At 40.9% G+C, this 15,078-nt stretch overlaps 2 protein-coding genes across 6 annotated transcripts; one reads left to right on the top strand and one right to left on the bottom strand.

Moving 5' to 3' along the window:
• The first annotated feature begins 1,226 nt into the window (after positions 1–1,226).
• On the top strand, positions 1,227–8,357 carry LOC5520623. Of its 4 annotated transcripts, XM_032365689.2 has the most exons (4): positions 1,227–1,491; positions 2,944–2,967; positions 3,996–4,039; positions 5,353–8,357. In XM_032365689.2, the coding sequence occupies exon 4, from the start codon at positions 5,361–5,363 to the stop codon at positions 7,143–7,145; it is 1,785 nt and encodes a 594-aa protein (XP_032221580.2). In that variant the 5' UTR covers positions 1,227–1,491; positions 2,944–2,967; positions 3,996–4,039; positions 5,353–5,360; the 3' UTR covers positions 7,146–8,357. The 4 variants fall into 4 exon arrangements, with proteins under 4 accessions (XP_032221580.2, XP_032221583.2, XP_032221584.2 ...); XM_032365692.2 differs by lacking the exon at positions 2,944–2,967; XM_032365693.2 differs by lacking the exon at positions 3,996–4,039.
• A 2,390-nt stretch (positions 8,358–10,747) lies between these two features.
• Positions 10,748–14,795, bottom strand: LOC116603988. 2 transcript variants are annotated; one of them, XM_048720249.1, is made up of 2 exons: positions 14,638–14,795; positions 10,748–11,575 (listed from the first exon to the last, which is right to left on the bottom strand). In XM_048720249.1, the coding sequence occupies exons 1-2, from the start codon at positions 14,689–14,691 to the stop codon at positions 11,084–11,086; spliced, it is 546 nt and encodes a 181-aa protein (XP_048576206.1). In that variant the 5' UTR covers positions 14,692–14,795; the 3' UTR covers positions 10,748–11,083. The 2 variants fall into 2 exon arrangements, with proteins under 2 accessions (XP_048576206.1, XP_032221605.1); XM_032365714.2 differs by lacking the exon at positions 14,638–14,795 and adding an exon at positions 12,126–12,245.
• Positions 14,796–15,078: the final 283 nt, after the last annotated feature.

The raw sequence follows: 15,078 nt of genomic DNA, 5'->3' as shown, positions 1-15,078 counted from the left end.
TACTGTTTTTACTGTGCCTAGTCGCGCACGTGCAAATTTTTCGTGCTCAGAAACAAAAGTAAACTGAACTATGCAGAAATGTGCGCCATCTAGATCGTTCATGTGCTCATTTTAAACGAGGTAAAAAGTGGACTATTTAGTACTTTCATCGCATCGAGGGCTTACGTAGGGACATCGCAAATTCCACATATAGCGCTCAAAATTTGGAAATGATACGATTCATGGAGAACCAGGGAAAATGAAAATTTCAAATTAAACTAAAATAAAACAGAATTATGTCATTAAATATCACAAATCGAATGATCTATATAATAATAATTATTTATTTTTAAAAATGATAAGATATTTTAATTCTAAAAATAAAACCAAACAAAAATTGTCACGTAAGACGGATCTAGGGCCCTCGATGATTTTCTCCATCTGATAGCCGCGAAGCAGTGGGGTTCGAAATAACCAAAAGGGCAACCAGGCTTACAGCCACCAGCAACTTAAATATGTCCTCTCTCCCTCCATTTTTCTGAGTGGAAAAGAGTTCCCTCATCCCTGCCACCCAACCTCTACCCGTATATCACAACCACTATACCCCTTTTATGTCCCATTCTCCCGCTTTTAACCAAAAACCCATAGGAGTAGTACTCGGCTATTCGCATGACGGGAGGCGTGGACTAAGGAGGACAAACGAAAATGAAGCGGAGTTATCATAATTAATACCACTAGAGAAGACACTCACTACGCCTGCACGAAGCCATACGCGGGTCATGTAGAAGCTATCAGAAGATTTCACCACATTGGATTGGTGCACCACAGACGAAGAACGGGAATACAATAGGACAATGAGGTAATATAGACAATCCTGTTAGGCATTACGCGCTACATTTGTCGAGCTACATTTGTCTACATTTGTCATGCACGCACAATACGCACTTATTTCCCTTACCCACCCCTCCCCTTTTGATCTTCACTTCTCGTTGGCCTCCACAGTACAAGGGAAATGACCGTGGCTGTGTGAATAAAGAATATGTCAGCGCTGGAATAAATTACACTTTCTATTAGGTGTGAAGCATGTGCCGACTGCCCCTTTAAATGTCTACCGAGATAACAGACAAGTTCAAATACTTAATCTCTTTAATTTTCGGCAAAGGCTTTCGCCCGTCTTGATCCTAGACCCGCAGCCAATGAATTCCCGCGCGCTAGTGTTACGTCACTGTGTGTCTAGTCGCGTTGTGTCGATAGTTACGAATTTGCATTTTGCTCTGCGCTTGAGTTGGTCGTAAAGGCTTCGAGAACAGTCATTATTTACACAAAGGCGAGAACTGGGGGTGTTATGTTTCGGTTTGGATAGACCACTTCACTAAATGCCATCTGAAATCATCGGATAATCAGAGATTTGAAAAAGAGTCAACCTTGTAGGATTGTATAGCAAATTGCAGGTTGTCTCAAAGAAGTCTCAAAGAAAGGTCTCAAGACGCTCAGTTTGTGGCAGCCAAGAAGGTCAGCTATGACTGTATTTTATACTGAGTTATTTATTTTCTTTATGTCGGAGTTTATTACTTTATTCCTGAAAGGATATAACCTGTTCTATTCGCAAGCTGAAATAGTACCCCAACAACCAATGATGATATGCTTTAAACATTTAAAGTTTATATAACTTGTGATTCGTAGAAACAAAGTGTTCCTTTCGAGACTGAGCCGATATATTTTAATCAAGTTTTCAAAAATAATATCCATATTTTCGCCGTTACAGAATCCTAAAAAAATGTATATTTAAATTTGTAATGTAAAAGAAGAAATTCGAAGAAAAAATCTATTGCCTGCGTGATAGCTAATCAAATAAACTTCCAAAAAAGTATTTGGCTTTTGTCAATAAAACTTGGAGGTAAACATAGAGAGCAGTTCGAATATCCATATAATTATAATTATATAAACGACATGATTCTTATTTTCGTAGCCACGTTGCATTAACTGAAATTCACTTTAAAGGATTAAAAAAAATAACAGTTATTGCATAGCAGCGATTACCATTCTATGCAACGAGAAAAGAAATTCTTAAATCCATGGTAACATAAATGTCAAATTCTGTCGTCTATATTAACTAATTAGACAGCATTTGTGAAGAGTGCTTTTTTATTCTAGAATGTTTTAATTCTATTTGTTATGGTTAGGGATTGGCCAAATATTATAGGAATGTACAGGCCCGAACACCAAACACACTCAAAGTGTCTGGAATAGACAAAACAGGGCGAAATGAGACGCTAAGGCTATACGCTCCACTTGCGATGACAGATCGATGATTGATAAAATGGCATATATTTTATTAATCTCCAAAATTGGATGTCATTTGGGTACCTATGTTAAACCTATGTAAACTTATATCCCTGGCATTTCGCCTGGGATACACAGACTATGCAAAAGTATAGGATACTGTAGCTGCTAGGAGACAAAAGTCGATTCTTTGTTCAGCGAAAGAATTAAAAATGAAAGTCAACTGTCAAACAAAATTCGGATAACCTCACCGCTGACAAGAGTGAAGTCTTGTCAAAGTTTGAAGTTTCCAGCTTAGCTAGACAATTATAAACAGGACAAAGTTCAAGCTTTAACCTCTAGTCAACCTTTTTTTAGCAGATAATTATGTTTTTTTTTCTCCTCTGTGGTATAAGTTAAAATCATTAGATAGATCATGATAAAAATGTCCATTCAACCAAAAAAAATTCCCGATTGTAATTTTCACATTTTAATTCGTAACTGGTGGAGCAGCGATCAATCACAAATCGCTTACAAGTCTAGGTGTATTATCCATTTTCGAGACAATTTTTAAAATCTATGAGTCATAATTACTGAAACAGCTACTTCAGGCCCGTACAGTATGCAGTGTTGCTCCCTGTTTTTACAGTTTTTTATTTACAATCTTTTATTTTTCTTACCCTGCCCCCTTTTCTTTTCCAGTGGTCCGTCTCTTACATCTGCCGGGTAGGTAACGAAAATCCCGAAAAAAACAACTTGAGCAAACAGGCCCGTACCCAGGGGGGTGCAGGGGTGCGAACGCACCCCCATACACAAAACGGCCGAAGGTCCACTTTTGGTTCTCAATAGACGTGCTATTTGTAGACAAAACTACAAAGCATAAACTAGATCACTCTGGTATGTAGCCAAATCCGACAATAAACGTCTAGTGGAGATTGCAAACGCATAAAAAAAAATCCCCCCAAGAAAAAATCCTGGGTACGGGCCTGGCAAATATTTTATGGCTGTCGCGTATCCCCCCTCAGCAAATCCTAGGAACGCGCCCGCACTTGGCTAGCGATTCGCTTAGCCTCCAATTGTATGCGATTGCGACTCGAATAGCTATTGCTTGTATCTTCTAGCCCTCCACGAAATGCCGCAGCACTACAGAGAGCTGATCGCATACTAATCTTCCTATAATATCACAGCTTGAAATTAACGTGCAAATCACGACTTTTACCACGGCCACCACGAAAACCGCATCTTTAGCAACATTGTTTTTCTCAATCTATTTCTTAATAAGGATCATTCAAGTTTGATGTTTTAATTCTAGTCTATGTATAACAAAAATACCAAAAAAATACACTTTTTTCTGGTTAATTTTCCTAATGGAAGATTTATTATTTTATGGATGTTTATTTTACAAAATAAGAACATAGTCTTTATTTACTTTACGGTACTGGAGCACCGTTACAAATCCTTTAAGATCAATAATGGACCCCTGCCAATCGCGCTAAAATCCCTGACAATAGCATGGTATTGGCCTTTTGTGTTCGAGTTATGAGTAAATTGAATAGACTCCACTCTGCGGAAACCAAAGCGGCTTGAAAACACAAAGACTCACAAGGTTTAATATTTGATCCATTTTGACTGAGAATACACCGAACCCCCCTCGTAACCCGTTACCACGAGATCTCAAGGACTTAAAAGGTGCTTGAGGTTTGGCGTATGACGTTTACTGTGTAATGAATATCGTTGTTATATTGGACTTTTAGAGGTATTCCGCATAGCAGAATAACAAGTTCATCACTGAATGTTGGTAAGTTAAACGGCCTCAGGTGACTTTTTCATAATTATAGATTATGTCCAGCTTCACAATGCGGTTAAGTATATATTCTACAACAGTAGGTATCGTATATGGACCTAGTTTTTCGCATCTTTATAGTCAGTTGTTTAGTTATTTAGTTGTTTTCGTATCATTTTTTGTGGTCGAGTAGAGTCAGTATACGTGAGGCTGTTTATCTAAAATCGTTAGAAAGAATGGTCATAATGAATAAGCTCCTTAAGTATTTATCAAGATTATGAGCTATAACATCCATAATTCTGTGTTTGACCTGTCTCTCTCTCTCTCTCCTCTCCCGGCTATTTTAGTAACTTTAGCTTTTAACAAAACCCACCAGCCCGGAACCCAATACGACAATGCTAAAAAAAGCCCTTGCATAACAGTCATGTAGCAGAGTGTACAGAAATGAAGATTTCTAACAATGACGATTTAGACAAAACTACTAATAATAAAAGAACTAGAAGTATAAGCCATGTAACATCGCATGTTATATATGATACTTATAAGGTAGGATAAAACAGCGTACTCAATAAACCATGAAATCTCAAGATTTCATGTCGTGCTTTAGTGGACTGCGTGTGAAATGCATACGAAAAGAGAGCGTTCGATTTCTTTGTATTTTCTGCGATAACTTTATATGTGACTTGTTTAAGGAGGAGTTTGTTCTAAAGGCATTCTACTCAGAAGCCATCTCTGTAGAAGTCTTTACAAGAAGTTCAAAACATTTTTAATTAATGCAATAAACTTGTAAATAACATACATAACATAATACCAGTTGACTTACCTTATGTAACTCGTAACTCGCTGCTCGGTAATATTCTGGATTGACTCGGTTCTGTTCGTGAGTTTCGAGTGACTATAGTAGTAGTATACCCCACCCCTCCCCCACCCCCCCCAGGCCCCCCCACACACACACACTGGCGTCGGAAGTGACGTCACGATTACCAGAGGGGATTAAATTGTATGATAGCAAGCATCATACCCTACAATCCCCTCTGGTATGCTTGTTATCATGCAATTTAATCCCCTCTGGTATTCGTGAGGTCACTTCCGACGCCAGAGTGGTGGTGGTGGTGGTGGTGGGGGGGGGGGGGGGGGGTAATACTACTTATAGTACGGGATTTACTCGGAAATGTTCGGGATTAACTCGGTGCTTTTTATGGGTTTGATGGACAAGTGACCAGGGTTTTGGCACTGTTCGCGAGTTTGATGCATAAGTGAATTGGGTTCGAGATTGACCACCCGTTAAAACAACAGCAGAATTAACATTCCTTTATCTTAATTTTCAGATAAAAAAATGAGCCTATACAGGAACGAGCGGATGTATACCGAACCTCCAAAGACATATGACATCACGAAGACCAACTACCATGGATACAACGACGACTACTGGAGGAAGAGGAGCGAAGGTTACTCGCAATCATATAGCTGGACCGACAAGAACGAAGAAAACCCCTTCTCGCCCCTCACGGAGAAATCCTCCCCTCTAGACAAGTATGCGTATGACCCAGTTGAGACCAGGACGAAATACTTCGGGGACTCAGGATTCAATAACAACATGTACAAATATGGAGAATTCGGCTCGAAGGACCAAGGAGCAAGGACGTACACTCTACAGGAGGAACCAATGGACGGAGATGACTACACCCGAGGGAAACTGTACGGAAACATGTCATATGACCGGAAATATGAAAGAGGCTACGAGAATGTAAATGAACCAGACCGGTATGATGCGGATCTCGAGACACGATACAGCGTGAATCCTGAAGATGATGTTATATTTATTGCCAATAGAGAGGACAGCCCAGACGACGGGGTACCCATAAACGAGGGCGTCGGGGCCTACAAGAATAGTGGACCTGGCGGGAGTGTCCCGGATGGTGCCTTTAGGGACTACAGGGTTATGAATGGGGGCTTGTACAACGTACATGATGCAAAGGAACCGGAAGAAACCAGCGAATACATGAATGGGCTTCACAACGGCAGAATCGATGATTGTGAGGACGAAATCACCGAGCAGAAGGAAGAAAGGAATGAAGTATACGCGAATCCAGAACTAATTGAGAGCCTCTTGGAAACCGAGCCTAAAGTGTCGTACCGACACAAGCTAGGGTATACCAAGTTTGTTAGCGTTATCCCTGAAGAGAATAGATATGTTAGCGCGGTGAACTACCTTCCAGAGCGCATCGAGCTGCGGCTTTGCGGTGCTCGGTATAGCCCCAAGAAGTGTTACTCCATCCCTGACCTCTACAACATCGTCCTGAAGCCTCTACCCAGAGTTGAGGAGAATGTCAACGTACAGACACAGAGCCTCGATTATGCGTTCGATGATAAGGAAGGAATCTTGCGTTACCGACCGCCCAAGCACGACCACCTAAAGGAGATGTACGTCACGCAATATACTCACAATTTCGACTCCGAAGAGCCTAAGTCGCACATCGCCGGCTGGAAAGTCGATGTCGAGCCGAATGGAATCCCACACGAAAGGTCCCGGATGTGTGTAATGAAAAGCCCTGTTGTGTCCAAATCCCGGTCGCGGCCTAAGAGGCCAAAAAGCGCACCTCCAAAGCTTTACCAGTTTGACTTCGACGATGAAGATGTTCGCCCGACCCAACGCGTCGACGTCGCCGAGAGCCTGTCCTCCTTCCCGAGAGGTGGCGATGACGACGCCTCATCGATTGGGTACGCTCCGAGCGACGACACTTCCGACTCATCGGCGGCGTATTTCGGCTCGTTTCCTCGCCATCACGAGGCAAAGTTCGGCTACAGTAGGCCGAAGCTGATCCGACTGTCTGGCGACTTTCCAGGAATTCGAAATCTTGAGAAAATGCGTCGGAAGAAGCAGAGCATGGGATCTACCTCTTCTGGAGCTGGAATCGATTCAACTTCGTCTTTCCGATCAGGGTCTCGATCGTTGTCGTCGCTTCCAGAGTCGAGATCTCTGACATCGTTGCCGCGAACTACGACCGAAGGGGATTATGGGTTTTCGTTCGCGTTGACGTCGCCCACTGGTGGTGAGCAGGAGAGAGGGGGGAATGAGTACGAGTCTTACGACCCTTTCGATGACGAAGAGATGCTTTGAGAACGGCCTCTTTTATCGAACAATATTTGAACACTCGGGAGAATACGTAATGAACACGTGATAAGCACGTGATGCACAACATAGGGAAATTCATACGTGTAAATGGTTACGAAAACAACATTCCATAGGGAGAGTACCTCCTCTTTTCTCCTTTGAACAGGGAGAAAAGTAAAGGAGAGTTAGCGTAGAGATTTTCTTTCTTAAATGGTGTCACAAGTTTAGATGTCAAATAATACGTTGATCAGCTTAACGTCCCTGCACGGGAAATTATTTGGGATAACTTATTCGGCAAAAGACCAAAGAGAAATCAGTAGATAGAACATAACAACATTCATAGAAAACATTGAAGCCTCCCAAAGAATTCTGTAGATAAAAAATATCATTGCAGAATTCATTGGGGTGCAGTGGTACACACTTCTTTATGGCTCGTTTCATTTGCAAAGACAGAACACATGAATGCGAGTGTCCTCTGTGGCAAATTCGGTTTCGTTAGAATAGAGTGGTTTTCATTAACCCGTAAAACAAGTGATAGTCAAAGTGTGATAGTCAGGAAAACACACAAGGAAACAATGGAATCAGATCGCCATAGAGTGTGCTAACGAGTTGATGAAAGTCACTTTATTTTCGTGGACAAACTATCAGACTTACGCTTTCCTCCAAGGTTTTTAACAGCTTGAAACGATAAAATATCTATAAAAGAGTATTGAGCGGGTGGTTGAATAGCCCTACGAAAGCCAGGAGAGGATATTTTGCGGGAGTTACCTAGCTCGTGCTTATAGACGCTCAGTGAATGGCCGATAGGGAGATAATAGTTGGCTAGCAGCTGCTAGGTAATCTGTGAATGGACAAGATCAAAGAATAGTTGACTAACTTTTGGGACATAAGAGACATGAGTTTTACCATTTTACTTAAGAAAGGGGATATCTATCCAATCCCCCCCTCCCAGGCATGTACCCGACCCTGTACTGCCAGGAGCCCAGGTTCTGCCAGGCGTCCAGTTAACTAAAGTTAACTAGCTCGACCAAGCGGTCAGTGAAAGCTGAAGTGCAACTTGTACTACTTTATGTACAACTTATATGTACAAATTATGGTGGTTTAATTTATTAAGTATTAAGTATTAAATTCCGGCCCATTCGTTCGTTAACACTTGTATGACATGCTGTACACGTAGGTTAGACATTAATTGAAATAAAGGGGACGTCTATTGACGTAGTTTAGTAGTCTCCCTTTCCATGCAAAAATGAAAAGTCCGGGATATTATTTACATAATAGGTAAATTTAAAAAACGGCCCTGAACATTATGCATAATAGGAGAATTCAAACATATCTTCTTTAAAAAAAGGTCTCGTTAGTTTTAGATTTTCTATGTGGAATTTCAGGCGTAATTCTTTTACCTTTTTGGAACCCCCTTCCCCTACACAATGTAGTCCATGACCTAAACGTGAATACCAAAATAATAGGGAATTTACACCTATTTTCAAATATATGCAGGATCCCGGGTTTCCAATGTTCTGCCATTCGACAAGGCTAGTACTTTGTAGATGTCATAAGCAATCGAGTTCAAAAATCAGACTACACGAGGTATGTTGCTAAACTTGTCCCTTGACGTTATCCAGCCGCTCAAACCATGAAAGCTTTTAGCGACGATTTGCGCTGGAGAGTAATTTCCCATCAATATTTACAAGACTCAACTGTTGAAGACACTTGCAGAGCACCCTTTGTTGGGAAATCATTCGTATGTCGTATTGTCGTATGTGTAGTTCCAGAAAATATCCATACCCCCCTATTGAGGGGGTCGAAGGTATGGCCTCCCAACCCTCTGGGATTTCCAACCCCCTGGAAAAAAATAAACACAGTAAGGTGTAGGTGTCGTAGGTGTCGACACGAAGGATGAGGTCGTCTTCTTATCGAAAACGTCTAGATAGGAAAAAGGGCATTTTAACCCCCTCCCCTTTGGAAATTCCTGGGCATTTGAAACCCCCACCCCCCTGAATTTCCAATCCCATCAATGGGGGGGGTGGGTATGGATATTTTCTGGAACTACACAATGACAACATTGGAAACCCGGGATTCCGCATACATTTCGAAATTGGTGTAAAGCAAGAAAGACGGGTGGGACAACAGAAGCCTTGCCTTTGTGATTTGCGCTCAATTACGAACTATGAGTAATTAAATAATTGAAACATTTTTGACTGTGATATGGAAATACACTAAGTGCATCATCACACAGCAATTTTCCTGAATAGACTGTGAAACTTGCGAGTTTTTTTGGTGAAAAACGGCTGAAATCAATTGAATTTCTAAATTTCTAAACAAAGATTCCGATACCTTTACTTATCTTGTAAAAGTGGAACCGACCATTTGATACATGACGGGGAGGTTTTTCCTTGCTCAATATTTTTTCTTCTTCTTGCGGCCAGCTCGGTTGTCTTCTGCGCAGCCGTCCTTAGGTGTCTATCTTAAATCAGGAGGTTTTGCCCCCCCCCCCCCCCCCCCCCCATGTGTACACGACTAATTAGTAAACAAACCCCTTCTGGCTGCTGGAATATCGGCGGATAATGTCCAAGGATGAGAAATGGTACGAAAAATAAATTTAAATTGTAAGGTTGTGTTAGCTTACATTTTGATTATATTTTGCCTCGAGGTTCCTATTATAAAATAAAACAAAATAAGCTATTTTTTGGTAGATGATCGGTTCTTGAGATATGATTGAGCAAAGTTGCCATAGATTCTGAAAAAAGAAGCAATTTCGGCCAAATTCGGCTATTTCAGACAAATCAAGAGTCTTACATTTTGCAATATCAAGAACGGATTATCTACCAAAAAATACTAAAGCTTATTTTGTTTTATATTACACAAGGAACATCTATACAAAAAATCAAGCAAATATAAGCTAACACAACCTTACAATTTGAACTTTGCCATTTCTTGCTCCTGTCGTTGGCCGAAAAGCGAAGCTTCGAGGGCAACCATTAAATTTTGAGGACCATTTTTCTCATCCGCGGACATTATCCGCCGAAATCACAGTGAGCCAAAGAAGGGTTTATTTAGTTTCAGGATAAATTCTAAAAAATATGTTGGTGATAGTTCTATTATACTTTGGGTACCAGAGGCTCCGAGCTTCGCGGCGACAACGATTTTTTATCCCCGTAGTTCTATAGGGTAGTTCTATAAAAGAAATCAAACACTCTTTCTGTGCCTTCATATAGATGTTTTTAAGGAGTTATTGAGCAGACGAAAAGTGAGTTTTGACTGCACAAAAATATCCACAGGACAGATATCACTTTGGGTGGACGTTATCGCCTGATATTTGTCCTGTGAAAATGTGCACGTCGCGCGTATTGAACAATGAGCGCGCGTGAAAATTCATCACTGGGATATAGAGAAAAATGACGTCACTGATGGCTTATGTATCCCAACAATCAAAACAATCGAAGTTGATTGACGTGATATCCAAAAGAATTAAATCAAATTGAAGCATTACTTTAATACTTAAATGTCAAGCGGATTGCCTCTCCTTTCGATCGCCGGTCGGGTAAACTTTGAAGTATTGGTGATTATTGTAACGAGCATAGCACTGTAAAACACACTGCCTGTAAGAATACTGCTGCTCCCTTTTATTCTGAACTCCAATCACTCAAAGGAATATGATGAGCAAACAAGCACAACTGAATCATTTTTACAAGCTACATTCCAGAAAGACAAGGGCGACCTTGCTCCCAAAAGCATTCTGGGTAACGTTCAAGATGGTGAAAATCTTCCAACTAAAGACGACATACAAAAATCATAACCATCTTCGAATTTACCCTGAATACTAGACACAAATCGTCATGACAACAGACCAAATGCACGACAGGTCTGGTAATTTTTTCGGAAATTCAAAAATTAGTACAAAATAATCAAAGAACATATGGCATCTTGTTAATTGAAACAATAATCTAGCAGTCCGTTTCGGAGTCAAAGGCGTCTTCTTCGTCGTCGTAATTTTTCGCCGCCGAACCCTTGCTCGGCACATCATCATTGTTATCTCTCGCCACCGAACTTCTCGTCGGGATATCATCGTCATCAATCGGCTCGTAATCGGAGCCGGCGAGATGAATTCCACTACGTGACGAAGATCTGGAGTCGTCACTAAGCCCGGAATAGCTCCGGTAGCTGCCAGCTACCCTTCCAGTCGAGGACACCCTAGGTGTCGACACGAAGGATGAGGTCGTCTTCTTATCGAAAACGTCTAGATAGTCCCTTACTTTCAGTTCATATTCCTTATTGGCGCGTCTGAGCAATTCCAGGTCGGCTCTGATGCTACTATATTTATCATCATAGCCGTCAACTTGTTTGTAGAGTCTCTTGATTTCTTGTTTAATGCTTGATAGTTCCTCGTAGAGGCCGGGGAAATTGCCTTTTCTTATGCCTACATCATCGTCAGACATCTATAATAAAAAAAAGATATGTCAATCAGGCCCGTAGCCAGGATTTTGAGCGGGGTGGTTCGTTGACTCATTTAGCGGACCATTTTCTCTTAGGTAGCTTGCCCTAGCTCGCAGTGGTACTCAATGTTCCTTCATCAGAGCGGACCTTCCAGTCGAGTGGGTTCTTCCGAACCCCCCCTGGCTACGGGCCTGTCAATTTTAGTCGAAAATTAAAATGAACTAAAGAGAAAAAGAAAGATAGGTACCAACATAAAGTTGTAAAGTTTACCATGGAATTTCGCTGAAGTGAAACCCAAACCCTCGCTAAACTCCTACAACCTAATAAGCATTGGTTCAATTGTCTGATACATGTTAACCTTTACAACTCGAACTCACAAGCTCATCTATTTTTGCCTAGATTGAGATGTTCTTCATTGGCGAAAAAATGCGAAGCTGTAGAAAAGTTGCAAAGAATCAGACTTGCATTCGAAAGACTGCTACACATAAAATGCAACTTAAAGTTGATGAGTTGCGAATAAAGTTTCTATTATTGTCTACTTCTAATGTTTACCTCATCGTCATAAAAGTACGCCATGGTGATTTTGCCTTTAGTTCCACCAACCAAAACAGAGCTTAACTCTAAAAGCAACAACTCGGTGCATTCAGTTATGTGTAGACTAAGAAGCTAATAAAAGTAAGCTTAGCGAAATGTTGACATTAAATTCCCAAGAGATTAATCGGCTTTTGTGTGTAGAAAGTGGTTTGGGTGTGCGTAGCCAATAAAAAACATCATTCTATTTGAACAAAATAATTTAGCCAGAAAGTGTTAAATTGTTGGAATTATTTTTCTCTAAACTCTTTTCTCGGCAAGAATGCTTTTTTAAAGTTTATCAGTGGTTCATGATTACAAGACTAAATACTACAAAAAATCGAGCATTTTCCTAGCTGGTATCCCCCCGCCTTTTGAAAAAATCGACTTACCCAGTTTTATCCTAGAACTGTACGCAATAGAACCGTAATTGCTCGAATAAGCCTCCCAAATAAGCGCCATTCGTAAGAGGAAAAATATGTATAAGAGCCTCCCCCGAATAATCGCCTCACCATGTTTAGCCTGCGTAGCAAGCGTTTCTGTGGGTTTCCAGTGCAAAAGAAACGCCACGAAAGCGAGACCGCCATTTTGGCCGCGCGAGAAATGGGAGAGAGTGCCAAAATGGCGGTCTTTCGCTTTCGTGGTGTTTCTTTTGCGCTGGAAACCCACAGAAACGCTTTCTACGCAGGCTACACCATGTTGCACTTTATAAACTTTGATAACGAGGGGGCCGTACATTGGAAGGGAAGTAGCGAGAACTGACAGTACTACACGCCAAAACGTTTTATTATTGGAAACTTGTTTTGTTATGGTTCTGCAGGAACTTGTACTCTCTACACGTCGAAAATCAACAATTCAATGGCTTCTGGAGTTTGGTAATGACATAGCAATAAGTGGTTTTGTGGAGTGGTCAACTTCAAATGTAAAAAAATAGCTCTTCAACTCAGCTTTTTCAGCGTTTTAGAAATTGGCGCCGCGCGCCAACTTCGCTTTGAGGAAAATGCCCATTAGATCAAGCGATACTATTAGCAAAAATCAGAGGGCGACTTGGGGCAAGTCTATGATAAAGGTAGGCGACCAAAGCCCTTGTTGGAGTCACGCAACGCTTCCGGCCCCCGCTTGGAGGCGAAACGTCCTACCGCTCGGCCTACTTTTGAAGCCTGGGCAGAATAACACTGACAGTAACAAACGCAGTAACAAATCGCGATTTGAGCTTATTTGAGCTCAAAACACTGGGTGACAGGTTGCCAAAGAAGGCTTCCGTCCCAGAGGTTCAGAGCGTTGCGTGAATGCGACATAAGTGGCTAACTATCCCAGAGTTTAAAAAAATGTTCCAACATTTACATAATGTAGTAAAAATGATGTCAAATGGAAATTCAGTTTGAAAATTTATCTATATTAAAATAAAAATGGTGAAATTCTCGGCAACCGTCGCAACACAAAGACCCGCTTTGCGAAAAAGACCCACAACCAGGGGGCAAGACCACTGATCTTTGATGCGCAGCTAATTCAGTGGGAACAAAACTAATATCCCTCAAAACACCTGCGCAAGAGTGCGGGGAATTGGGACGGGCTTTTTAACTAGTCAGTAAAAATACCAAGATTCTTTTTTACGGAGCTTCTGGCCGTTCAAGAAATCTATTAGATCTAATGATCCGCCATGCAATCTTGCTATTAATAGATCACATCGTTGAAATTACACGCAAAGACAGTGTTTTTAGTCTGTGCGGTTTGTTTGGCCCTATTCAGATCCGTTTGAGGTTGGCCCCTTCATGCGCTTTACAAGTTCAGAATGTGTTCTTTGCCTCGGGGCTCGCTAACACACAGAAGATTACAGTCAAGAGCCTGACAACTCGTGCATTTACCACTTATAAATACCACAGTAAACAAAACAAAACGTACATTTTTGCAGGGTTTAATTCCTAGCAAACAGAGGGACGCGCTTTCACTGTCTTTTGATTGCATTAGCATTTGTATAAGCAATCGAACATTTTGCATGATAATAATTAATTGTGATCGAGGTTTGGGGTATCGGTGATAAATAGCCCCAAAGGTCAAGATGCTGCATTTTACGGTCTCTAATATTATGAATATTTGCGTCGAATCAAATAGATGTTTGGAGAATTTTTGTCGAATAGTATGTAAAACTTTCGATGGAATGGACGAAGTAACATTTTGTAAAGGATAATTGTGTTTTTTTATTGTCATCGAATCGAATCGATTTGTAACGGTCCAAATGTTCTCAAAACATATTTTCAAGGCAACCAAACATATAGGCTTTTAAAAACTCGCTATAAATGAATTAGACTTGTGTACATACATAAATATAGATAGGTATCTACCAAAACAGAGTATAGTACACAAAAATCATCGCTATAAACCGAAATCGATGTATTAAACATGGTTCCCCATGAATTCATAAAATAAACTCGAGATTTTGTATTGTGCTTTTCTAATCGCACTCCAAGAATACATAAGAATGAATTCTACTTACAAATTGCCCAACTGCGGAACTCACGGCGCGAAATCTACTAGAAGACGAGTACATGTTGGAGGTTGCCAAACTTTTGAGTAGTAAAGTCTTTCGCTTTTGGGAGGAGTGTTCACGTGACCGATTTGTTGTTGAAGGCGGTCAGTGTTGATTGCTATACCCCCTGGGGGTGAAGGTAGGGAGTAAAAACTTTATTATCTAGTGCTAGAAGGAGGTCGGTTATTAGTCTATATGTAGCCACCTATTCTGTCAGTCAGAAGTTAATTATGTTATACGTGACAAAAATATACAGTCGTGATAAGGGCTATTTTGGTATTTCTGAATATTTTTTTTATTTGGAATTCCTGTCGAGTGTGTTGGTGGGGTTTTGCCGTGTTCTGTGTTACAGAAAACCTTTTTGCAACTGGCAACCTAGAAGCCAGAAGCTATTAAGAGCCTCCTTAA

The sequence above is a fragment of the Nematostella vectensis genome, chromosome 12 (assembly GCF_932526225.1).
Source record: "Nematostella vectensis chromosome 12, jaNemVect1.1, whole genome shotgun sequence".
Classification (NCBI taxonomy): domain Eukaryota; kingdom Metazoa; phylum Cnidaria; class Anthozoa; order Actiniaria; family Edwardsiidae; genus Nematostella; species Nematostella vectensis.
This window is presented reverse-complemented; position numbering and strand designations above follow the sequence as displayed.

What these genes read in the sequence shown, in the direction of transcription:
- LOC5520623 (XM_032365691.2), top strand. Translation starts at nt 5,361, where the DNA reads ATGAGCCTATACAGGAACGAGCGGATGTATACCGAACCTCCAAAGACA.
- LOC116603988 (XM_048720249.1), bottom strand. Translation starts at nt 14,691, where the DNA reads ATGTACTCGTCTTCTAGTAGATTTCGCGCCGTGAGTTCCGCAGTTGGG. An exon ending in GTTCCGCAGTTGGGCAATTT is followed by an intron (nt 11,576 to 14,637) that starts GTAAGTAGAATT and finishes TTTTTATTATAG; the next exon opens with ATGTCTGACGATGATGTAGG.